Source organism: Pipistrellus hanaki (assembly GCF_964339955.1).
Source record: "Pipistrellus hanaki genome assembly, chromosome: 1".
Taxonomy (NCBI): Eukaryota; Metazoa; Chordata; class Mammalia; order Chiroptera; family Vespertilionidae; genus Pipistrellus; species Pipistrellus hanaki.
Window position 1 is genome coordinate 70116453 of NC_140503.1, and position 11687 is coordinate 70128139.

An 11687-nucleotide genomic window follows, 5' to 3' on the forward strand; every position below is an offset into this window, starting at 1 on the left:
GTCCGAGGATATGATGTCAGTCTTTCTCATGGTCTCAGCCACAAACTGCCCATGTGGCACTCTGGTTGACCTGTCTGACTCCAGGTGGTTCCACAACAGCTGACCCTTGAGCAATGCAGGGGTTCAGGGTGCAGACCCGCAGTTGAAAATTCACATAGAACTTTTGACTCCCCCAAAACTTAACTACTGATAGCCTACTGTTGACTGGAAGCCTTAGCAGTAACATAAACATTCAATTAACACATATCTTGTACGTTACATAAATTTATACTGTATTCTTTATAATCAGCTATAGAAGAAAATTATTTATTTCTCAAATATATTTTTATTAATTTCAGAAAAGAAGGGAGAAGGAGAGAGAGATAGAGACATGATGAGAGAGAATCATTGATTGGCTGCCTCCCACACACCCCACACTGGGGATAGAGCTTGCAACTAGAAATGGAACTGTGACTTCCTGGTTGATGCTCAACCTCTGAGTCAAATCAGCCAGGCTAGAAAAAACAACAACAACAACAATATTATTAAGAAAGTCATAAAGAAAAATCATTTTATAATATTTATTTTCAAAAAATTCTGTATAAGTGGACCAGTGCAGTTCAAAACCTTATTGTTTAAGGGTCAATTATAGTTTATTAGACCCAGCAAGCAACATAAAAAATGGGCATGTTCCAGTGTGCTATGGGCCATCCAGAGCTCCTTTCTGGAACAACTTGACCCCTAGTAAGGATCTTAGGAATATTTCTAGTAGCTGTTTTGTCTGTGTTTCTATCATTCTCCCTCAACTTTTTATTTTGCAAAGTTTTAATTCCTGATGTGGAAATAAATTAAGGCCAATTAAAGGAGAACAAGCGAAGGCTATTTATTTAAAGCTTGCCGCGATCACTCGCGTTTTGGCAGTCACTCAGAGGCAATTAGAGGAGTGAGAAGGCCTTAGTGTGGCAAAAGGGAAAGGCTTCAATGGATTGGAGTCCTTTCCACTACAGCTGACCCTTGAGCAATGCAGGGGTTAAGGGTGCAGACCCCCAGTTGGCCTGGGGAAGCTAGCGGTGGGCTAATTAGAAGCCAGACATCCTATGTCATTGGTAGGATCGGGCCTAAATGGGCAGTCGGACATCATTCTCAAAATCCAGGACTGCTGGCTCCCAACTGCTCACCTGCCTGCCTTCCTGATTGCCCCTAACCGCTCTTGCCTGCCAGCCTAATCACCCCCTAACCACTCCCATGTCAGCCTGATTGATGTCTAACTGTTCCCCTGCTAGCCTGATTGTCCCTAACTGCCCTCCCCTGAAGGCCTGGTCACCCCTAACTGCCCTCCCCTGCAGGTCCGGTCCTCCCCAACTGCTCTTCCCTGCAGGCCACCCCCAACTTCCCTCCTCTGCTGGCCTGGTCACTGGCTTGCGAGCCACATGCGGCTCTTTGGCCCCTTGAGTGTGGCTCTTCCACAAATACCACATCCGGGGTCGCACATACACTGTGATGGAAACTTTGTGGCCCATTCGCTGAAGTCGGTTTTCTACCTGGGCGAGTCTATTTTGAAGAAGTGGCGTTAGAACACTCGCGAGCTGCGGTTTGCCGACCACTGGGGTAGACAATGTGACCGAGGCAGATAAGCTACAGCTCAGGAGCTTTATTCCTCACGCAGAAAACACTACAGAGTAAGGACAACACCCCTTCCCCTTCCACCCGCGGCCTACTGGGTGACAGAGAAGTGGGGAGAGGGTGGTGGTGCAGGCTTCTATTGAAGAGGGTATCGGAAGTGGCACCTCTTCCTTTGGGCCCTAGAAGGTCTAAACCTAGACCTATAGGACAAAGTACATTCTATAAAGCTGGAGAAACAACAACAGCAAGAGCATTAATGGCATGGAATCGCATAGGGGGCGGGCTAAGAAAGTGGTTCTAGGGTTTGATTTCAGCCTGGATGTGTGAGGATATAGGATAGTGTTGAGTTATTCCCTGCGGGTCTTGGGGATAACCTTTGCTTCTTGGTGAAATCTGTAATTATTTTTCATAGGTTCTCTAATACCAGGCTGCCTGCGATAATTCTGTCCTAACTCTGTAAGCATCCAGACCCTCTCAAGAGGCCCCAAGGCAGACTCTCAGCTCAGCCTGAGTCCCTTACCAAACATCCCAGCTCTGGAACCTGTGGCTTGGGCTCCTCCCAATCCGCACGCTGATGCTCTTGGTGTCTGGAGAAAAACCGCTGGATCAGGAAAGGAATCACAAATAGTCATCCCACATCATAATTTAAAGGGCAAACGTTAAAGATAATTAACTTCCCAGAAAATGGTATTCAATAAACTTTTATTGAATTGAGTCCAAAGTCATTTTCAACAATAAAGTAATTTTGAAACAATAGGTGCTTTAACAAGCTTTATTGCCAAAATATGGGGGTGATTCCTTTGAAAAATGTTATAAACTATTATATAAATTCCCCTCTTTGGCCAGTGTCTGGGTTTGACTTCAGTCTTTATGCTCCATGAAAGTAGGCAGTTTTTAAAGCAACATGTCATCTGCTTCCTGGGCAACACTTCTCCATCTCTCCAGGTTTCTGTTTCCCCCTCAGATCACCGATCCTTCCTTCTCTTCCATTAGTTCTCTCTCAGGGCTCTTTTGGAACAGACGTATTTAATGTGTGTTTTTGTGTATTACTAATAGAATTAGATGAAAGTATTATTACTATTTCCAGTGCCCACTGAAGTTTTATAGCCATCTCTTTCCATGCTAATGCTCAGGTTGCCAATTTTGCAGCACTTTTTAAAAAGTTGTTGTGCTGTCCATACCTTGATATTTTTTTTAAAACGTTGTCTCTATGTATACAAACACTCCAGCAGGGAATTAATTCCTGCTTAGTGAAAGATTGCTTCTGGAAACTTCTCTAACAAGAGAATCCTAGAAAGGGTAAATCAATTTTTATTTGATCTCCAATGTCATTTTGTAAACCACTTTATAATCCTCATTTCTGATCGAGGTTAGGAACCTCTTCCTGTTCATCTTAGCTGCTAAGAGTATGTATTAGTATATGCTTACAGACCTTTGTTAAATAAATGAATAAATATCTGTCTAAAATTTTCAAGGGCATCACTAATAGGAGTCCCCATTCCCCTTTAAATATCCAATGAGATAGATAAAATATAATATATCACAAAGTCTGGTTCTTGGTTGCAGGTTGCCATAGTTAGCATTCTTAACTCTCTGATATTCAAGGTCCTCAACCCAAACCCAATTTTACTACAAACTAAAGAGGACTGATGACAACAGACATAAGAATTAAAAAGATGGAAAAAGGAAAGGAACACAATCCAATGATAAAATGAGTGCTGAATTAAATTCCTCTTTGTAATAAAGTACAAACTAGGAAAACACTTTAAATGCTATTATTCATGAAATTTCTCTTTAAGCTGCTTCTTCAGAGACACCTTGGATTGCTGTGGAGAAGTGAATAAGTCACTTATTACATTTGTTTTACCTCTTTTCCATCTGACAGTAAATGAAATTATTTTTGGAAAATATGTACAAAAATATCCAATAATATGTGTATTTTATTTTTATTTATTCTTTATTATAGGAATTCTTTTAATTATTTTATTTTTAAAAATATATATATTTTATTGATTTTGTACAGAGAGGAAGAGAGAGAGATAGAGAGTTAGAAACATCGATGAGAGATAGACATGATCAGCTGCCTCTTGCACACCCCCTACTGGGGATATGTTCGCAACCAAGGTACATGCCCTTGACCGGAATCGAACCTAGGACCTTTCAGTCCCCAAGCCAACGCTCTATCCATTGAGCCAAACCAGTCTTGGCAAATTCTTTTAATTATTGATATTCATAAACAATTGTAAGATTCTGCTGAGAATTTTAAAAAAATATATTTTATTGATTTTTTACAGAGAGTAAGGGAGAGGGAGAGAGTTAGAAACATCAATGAGAGAGAAACATCAATCAGCTGCCTCTTGCACACCCCCTATGCCCAAGGTATATTCCCTTCACAAGAATCAAACCTGGGACCTTTGAGTCCACAGGCTGGCTGACGCTCTATCCACTGAGCAAAAGCAGTTAGGGCTCTACTGAGAATTTTTAGTCCATTTTTAAGTCAGTTTTGGCGAAGGTCACATTTAGATCCAAGACTTGAATTAAAGCTACAGATCCTCTTCCTGGACAAATACATATAAGCACAGACACATAAAATTTACAAACCAATGAGGCTTATACATTTTCTGAACCCCTCCTTAGATGATCCCTTGGTGATCATGGACCCTTAGGTTAAGATCTTGAACCAGATCGCCTAGCTTTGAGTTCCAGCATCTCACAGATTGGAGGGTCTTATGATGTAATGATGGTATTGATTATGCTTTATCAATAATTATGTAGATTTATGTGTGAGATAAAAGCAAGGAATTTTTTCCTGAAAGAGACTTGATGACTCTAGAGTTCCATAACAGTTCCAGTTCCAGAACGCAGTCATGTGGTGATGCCCATGATTACACTAGGGAAGAGAATGACAATAGAGAATACTCGGACTTAAGATGGGATAGTTAAGCTCCTTTACTTTTCACGTCATTATTTTCTGGTTGAAACTCTTAGCAAGTAAAAGATCCCCCCCGAAGCCTTCTACCACCTTCCTCAACAGATCCTTCAGAGCCTCCTTGACTCGCTCATTGCGCAAGGCATAGATAAATGGGTTCAGCAGCGGTGTCACGAATGTGGTCACCACGGTCACTGCCCAGTTGGTTTCCACCGAGCCGCTCTGTGATGGCCGCACGTAGAGGAAAATGGCACTTCCGTAGAAGAGCGTCACCACCATCAGGTGAGAGGTGCAGGTGGAGAAGGCCTTCTGACGGCCCGAGGCCGAGGGGATGCGCAGGACGGCCAGGGCGATGCGGCCATAGGACGCGGCGGTGATCACCAGCGAGGACACAATCACGAGGGAGGCCAGGATGAAGTCCGTTTCCTCCAGCTTTTTGGTGTTGGTGCATGCCAGGCGGAGCAGGGGGCCGCTGTCACAGAAGAAGTGCTGCACCACAGCGTCTTGTTGGCAGAAAGGAAGCAAGGCCACGGCGACCGTGGGGCCAAGCACAGGGAGGAGGCCCCCCACCCAGCAGGCCGAGGCCACCCGGAGGCACACGGCACCACTCATGAGCAAGGGGTACTGCAGAGGGTGGCAGATGGCCAGGTAGCGGTCCATGGACATGACGGCCAGCAGCAAGAACTCAGAGGCCCCAAGGAAGAAGTAGAAATAGAATTGGGTGATACACGCAGCAAAGGAAATAGTGTGTTTCCTGGAGAGGAAGTTGCTCAGCATCTTGGGAATTATGACAGACGTGAGCAGGATCTCCAGGCAGGACAGGTTACCCAGAAAGAAGTACATGGGAGTCTGCAAGCGCGTATCCGCGCCGACCACCCCAACAATCAGCACGTTGCCCGTTAGGGTCAGCAGATAGACAAGCAGGAAGACAGAAAACAACTCTCCTTTTGTGCTGTTGAGATTTGGGACGCCTGCCAGAATGAACTCTGTCACACCACCGCTCTGGTTCCCACCAAGAGCCATGACCTTTCCCACCTGTGCAACAACATGAACATAATCCCGGTGAGGACGTGTCTTCCCCAGCACAATCCTGAAACGTGTTTCATCATCATGTGGCATACATACCCCCACTTCCTCCAATCATATCTTCTGTTAAGATTTTGAAGAGCCCCGGTCAATGTTCTCAGTGGTTAGAGCAGCGGCCCATGCACTGTAGGGTTGCAGGTTCGATTCCTGGTCAAGGGCATGGACCTGGGTTGCAGGTTTGCTCCACCAAGGGCTGCATGAGAGATGAGGGAAGAAACCAATGGATGTGAGATGTTTCTTTCCCCCTCCCTCTGTCCCTTTCATTTTCTCTAAAAATCAAAGGAAAAACACCCTCCAGTGAGAATTAACAAACAAAAATGAAGAATCTGCGGTCCTTATCTAATTGATTTGAGAGCTGGCAAAGGTTCCCCATAAAGGACAGTTCACACTTAAGTATGAAAATGCCAAGAGTCTCCAGCTTCACATCTCCTATTCTCAAAGTTTAAGTGGTGATCCTTCATTATTACAAAAACATCACTGAGCATTTGAGTTGAGCAAAACTATCAGAGAAATGGTCTTGTGAAGAGTATGATTCCCATTCAACCAGTATCTGAAAGTGAACCAAATTGCCTAGCTCTGAATTCCAGCATCTTTACTTACTAGCCAAGTAGCCTTGAAAGAGTTGTAAGGAGCAAGCGAAGTACCGTATTTTCTGGCATATAAGACGACCCCCCAATTTTACAGTTAAAACATAGGTTTAGGCCTATATTCGCTGTATAAGACTACCCCCCACTTCCGAGGCAACACCAGTTCTTTTTTTAATAGACCGCCTCTCTGACTCTGGCTAATCTGAGCAGGCTTTCTTTCGTTTCAAAAGTCGTCTTATATGCACCGGAAAATATGGTAATAGTACAAAAGGCTTAAAAGAGTTTCTAGTGCTTAGCTGACAAATGACAGAGAAAGCCCTGGACTGTAAGTTAGGGCACCAGACTCTCCGCTTGACTGGCCACTTTCCTTGCAAGACTAAAAGTGCATCCAGCCCATTTGTCCTTCAACTGCTCAGCTATAGAATAAGTAATAGGAATCTAGGCCATTAGTTCATCTGTTATATGAAATTGCCCTTTTCATGGAGAATTACCCCAGAAACCCAAGGGTCTAACTAAATTCAGCTTCTCACAAAGTACTTACCTATGTAAAGCATGTTATGCAGTACTTAAAAGGAATAAGAAGGATAAACTACAATGATTCAGTCAGGTATCCACATCTATTTATTTAGTGTCAACATCAAGCTAAGTATTTGGGGAATATTAAGGTGAGTTTCTCAAGCTTTTCAGTCCATGATACTAATCCAAAGCCCCTTCACAAACTTGGCTCTACTAGATAAACTTGCCAGAGACAGAATTATGAATCCCTGGTAATTATTAACAAATTCAGAAATGAAGTCCTTACTATTCAATTTGAGTTCTTTTAGTTCTGAAGTCCACAAGTTATAATGTCACTGGAAAAGGACTGGATCCGGAGTGGGTCTCTCTCAGGCTGACCAGTGAGTGAGTTCTTAACTTCATGCAGGAGAGATTTCACAACAGAAGTGCAGGTGCTGTTGAGTGTATATTTATCAAAGCTGAGGACAGTGAAACAAAGGAAGGGCTTGGGATAAGAGAAGCAGCAGGAGAGAGTGCGTAGCCAGTGTTCTGCTCTGCCCTCTAGAAACGTTACAGAAAAGAAGTGAGCCACACTGTGCTGTTGGGACTCACTGAGAAGTAAAAACCAATGATAGAAGTGAGCCAAGGTGGGGCTGCTGTCAGCACACTGAAAAGTCAGAGAAAAGGGGACTTTGGAGACAGGTTCAGGGGGTTAGCCTAGGATGAGCTGCTGCTGCCCGCTTCTGCCCTAGTTGCAAGTCTCGTCAGAACCCTAGAGCTTAGGAGAAAGAGAAGATGTACACCTGAGAAAGAAAGAGGGAAGAGAGATGTGGGCATGCTCCAGAGAGAGCTTGCACTGGCATCTGTTGTCTTGAGGGTTTTTACCTTGGTTCTGTGGGCAGGAATCTTAGGGGAGGTCTCATAGGAGGGTCTCAACAGAATATTTATCAGCTTTCCAGGTGTGTTCTTTAATATGTTGATGTGTCAAAATGAGTGGAAAAAGGGACCAGGGGTCATTTTAAGGCCAGCTCTACCATTATCTTGGATTTGCTTGACACTGATTGTTTTTTTGTGTTTGTTTTGTTTGTTAGTTTTTATTCCCCTGACTTCATTCATTTGTGGATTTGGCTGGCACTAATTAGGTCTCTGTTATCTATCTCCCTGACCAGGGTGATTGAGGCTATTTACTCTCTAGTTGGGGAGGAGAGGTGGAAACCATTTGCTCTCAGGTGTCCGTGCTTAGGGAAGATAAGATCTTGCACTTTACTAGCGGGCTGTAAATTGCTCAAATTGTTTGGCCCCATTTGTCTAACCATCTGTTTCAGTGTCCTTTTCCCCCACTTGTCAAAAATTCTCCAAACATCTATACTGCCATAATAAGAACCAAATAAATGATATCTGAAACTAAGTTTTAAAAATGCCTCAGTCATTAGGCAAATACTGATCCCTTCAGACATGCACAGCATTAGAATTTAGCCTAAGGCCTTGGTTCTTTGTCAGCCCTGTTTCTCTAGCAATCCCAGCAGTTTTTGTCTCAGCAAACATTAGGTTCTTTACTTAAAATTTCTCACCTGTGGGTCCCACCTGAGTAGGAAGATTTTTGTGCCTTTTGTCTAAGATAAGCAACTTTATAATAGTCTTTTCCCCTAGGGACTCCATTCAGAGCTTCATCTCCCTCCAGCTTCTAAAGAAAAACTTACAATTTACTGTCAGTAAAATAATTTCATTTTTGCTCTATGTTGCTTGTGTATCAGATGCTATACATGGTGATTCAGAGATAAAGAAGACGTGGTTGCTACCCTCAGGGAAGGAATTCCCTTCACCTGAATGGTCTCGCTGTTTCCATGAGGATGGAGATCAACCTACAAGAATACTCCTTTCCTTTCTATTATGTCCTTTTCCATCTGACATCCTTCCATACCCTGTACTGTGAGTCTGACAATCGCCTGATAGCCTTGGAGTTCCTGAGGATTGGTAAAGCACTCTGGGAAACACTTAAATGTTGAATAATCTTCTTCTCTTGTGCTTTCGTCCTGGGTATAATGCCTGAGATACTGTTCTTCTGACTTGTCAACAAAGGGGCCTTTTGCCGGGACCGGTTTGGCTCAATGGATAGAGCATCGGCTTGGGGACTGAAGGGTCCCAGGTTCCATTCCGGTCAGGGGCATGTACCTTGGTTGCGGGCATATCCCCAGTGGGGGGTGTGCAAGAGGCAGCTGATCGATGACTCTCTCATCGATGTTTCTAACTATCTCTCTCCCTTACTCTCTATATAAAATCAATAAAATATATTTAAAACAAACAAACAAAAAACAAAACAAAACAAAACAAAAAAAACCAAAGGGGCCTTTTGATCCTAAGGAGGCTGCATCACACTGCCCCTTTTCTGGTCAGCTTTCGGGGCCCACCCTTCTCTCAGTGGAAAGAGTGTCTTCTGCAGTGTGTTACTTTAGGCTTTAACAGGCATGCCTCCAGGGCAGGATGGTGATCTCACAACCCTCCAAGGTATGCCACTATAACAGCAACATGGGGCTGAAAGGCAAGGGGTGGATGTGGAGGAGTTAAAACATTCATCCGTCCATTAGAAAACAATGCACTTACCTACAGTTCCTTCCGTCTCTATTGGTTGGAAAATGTTCCATTTAAAGCCAGATCTTCACTTTTTTTGCTGATGAGTTTTATATACAAACTGTCAACTTTCCTGTTTTAGATCCCGACCCTGGCATTAGCCTGAGTGCATGGAAGAAGGCTGAACAAATCATTCGCCTTTAACCAATCTCTTAACGGAAGGGCACAAGGTTTAACCATGGTTTCCAGTGATTGATCCAGGCATCAGGAGTCCAGCTAGCAGCAGTACCTGCTAGAGAAAATGGTGAGGAGGAGATAAAACTATAAGAGAGTAAGAAAAACAAGGAGAGAAAATAATACTTAAAACACCCAGGGCAGCTTTGCAATTCAAAGGAAATTTCCCAGATTCCAGGCCTGATCATTTGAAAAGGAGGCTGACCCTTGTTCATTCAACAAGGGATGACTGGGAATGTTTCTGCCTTCATTTGTCAACTACCCCATTCCAGGCTCCTGTAAAAAATTACTGGGGCAATAAAGTGTGACCTGGAGGAAGAATGGAGTTTGACCAGGTAATGTAATCACCCAACTTTCTCCTGCATGGCACTCAAAGGAAATGTTTATATCCCAAGTAACACAGACATGGTGTCTTCTCCCTGAAGACTTAAAAGGATATTGGGAATTGCTTCCCTGCCTACTAGTAATAGGAGCAGGAAAGTAATAGGAGCCCCAAGAGAGTGGTAAGATTGGGAAGATTCTCTGCATCATCTCTGGTTTCTCCTGCTTCTAGTAATAGCATACACCATACACACACCAAAAGTCTAGTTTAGAATTATGAACCATTATTCACATTTTTCCATTTGTGTTCACTATATACCCTGACTAAAAACTTGAGAAAATTCTATTCAAACTCGATTTACTCTGGCACATCTGAGTCCTTTTGAATAGCTTCCTCTGCCCACTTTACTACCTCAACTGTGGCATGTTCTGCTGACCTCAGTCTCAATACTTAATCCACTGTATCATAACTCTGCATTTTCATCTGTGTCCTTTGCCAGATTCTGAACTTCTAGAACAGGAACTATATCCTGAGCATTGTATTCCCAGCACAAAGCACAGTGCCTGGCACACATTAAGTGTTTAATAAATTACTAATATGTGCACTAAAATGCTCTGAACCCTAGACTTAAGGAACAGTTTCTGGAGTGACTCTGAGGACCCAGACTCATATGGAGAGAAACTGGACTGTCTGGCACTGGGCCGGAATGTGAGGGATGCTTTCTCTCAGAGATACTTGCAGCGATCATTGATCCTGCATGGTGCCGCAGGACACAGAGAACCGGAGGCCTCTTTAGGGCAGGGATGATGGGCAGCCATTGCTGTTTGCTCCACCCTGGTGATTCTCTGAGACCCTGCCCCACTCAATTTACAGCCCCAACCAAGCTGTGCGCAGAGTGTTTTGTATATGAATGGCCTGGCCTTTTGCAGTCTAAAACCTAATGAACTGCAGCTGGGTCAGAGAGCCCCAGAGCTTCCAAAAAAAGGCCCAAGGCTCCACAGCAGCTTGCAATGCTTCACAGCTGGGCCTCACCTGGGCACCTCCAAACCCCAAACAAAGAGGAGGAATCTGTAGATCTCTCTGTACCTCCTGCTGTGTGGCCTCAGGCAGGGGTTGACTTTGCACCTCCTTGGAGATCCAAGAGCCAGTGCACCCAGTGGTCAAAGTGAGACCAAACCAGATTACAACTTTTCAGATCCATAATAGACACACTCAAGGGGCAGACTCAGTGAGCACCAAAGCCCCACTGAAGCAAGTCCTGCCCCATAAGGGTGTCTCCAGCACAGAAGTTCTCTCGTTGTAGACACAACTGCTCCTCACATCCAATTGGCCTGGAGGTCAATTCCTCCCAGTGATACCAATAGCAATCAAGGTTTAACTATAACAAGATTATGCACAAGCCCACAAAGGTGTGCACCAAAAGTGTCCACCTCAGGTAATTAGGGAGGCTGAGCCACTGGGCCCTATAGGACACCTACCACACAAGGCCACTCTATTAACACAGGGGAGCAGCCAAAATGCAGAGACAAAGAAACAGGTCACAAATGAAAGAAATGGAGGAAAGCAAACGACTGGATATAGAGTTCAAAACCACGGATATAAGGTTACTCAGAATCTTCTAGAAATCTCCAAGAAATATAGTAAGATCCTCAAGGATATGAAAAAGGACCAATTAGAAATTAAGCATACACTGACTGAAATAAAGAATAATATACAGAAATCCAATAGCAGACTAGAAGATCCCAAGAATTAAGTCAAAGACTTGAAATACGAAGCAGAAAACACCCATGGGAAAAGCAAAAATCAAAAAGAATCCAAAAATATGAAAATACTGCAAGGAGTCTCTGGGACAACTTTAAGCATA

The 11687-nt window shown here is 43.7% G+C and overlaps 1 protein-coding gene across 1 annotated transcript; it reads right to left on the minus strand.

The window, feature by feature from the left end:
- Positions 1–4558: 4558 nt before the first annotated feature.
- OR6S1 (olfactory receptor family 6 subfamily S member 1) lies at positions 4559–5554 on the minus strand (the record flags this gene model as incomplete). The annotated part of the gene is made up of 1 exon (XM_084864665.1): positions 4559–5554. One exon carries the CDS (start codon positions 5552–5554, stop codon positions 4559–4561), a length of 996 nt encoding a protein of 331 aa, XP_084720791.1.
- Between the last annotated feature and the right edge of the window lie 6133 nt (positions 5555–11687).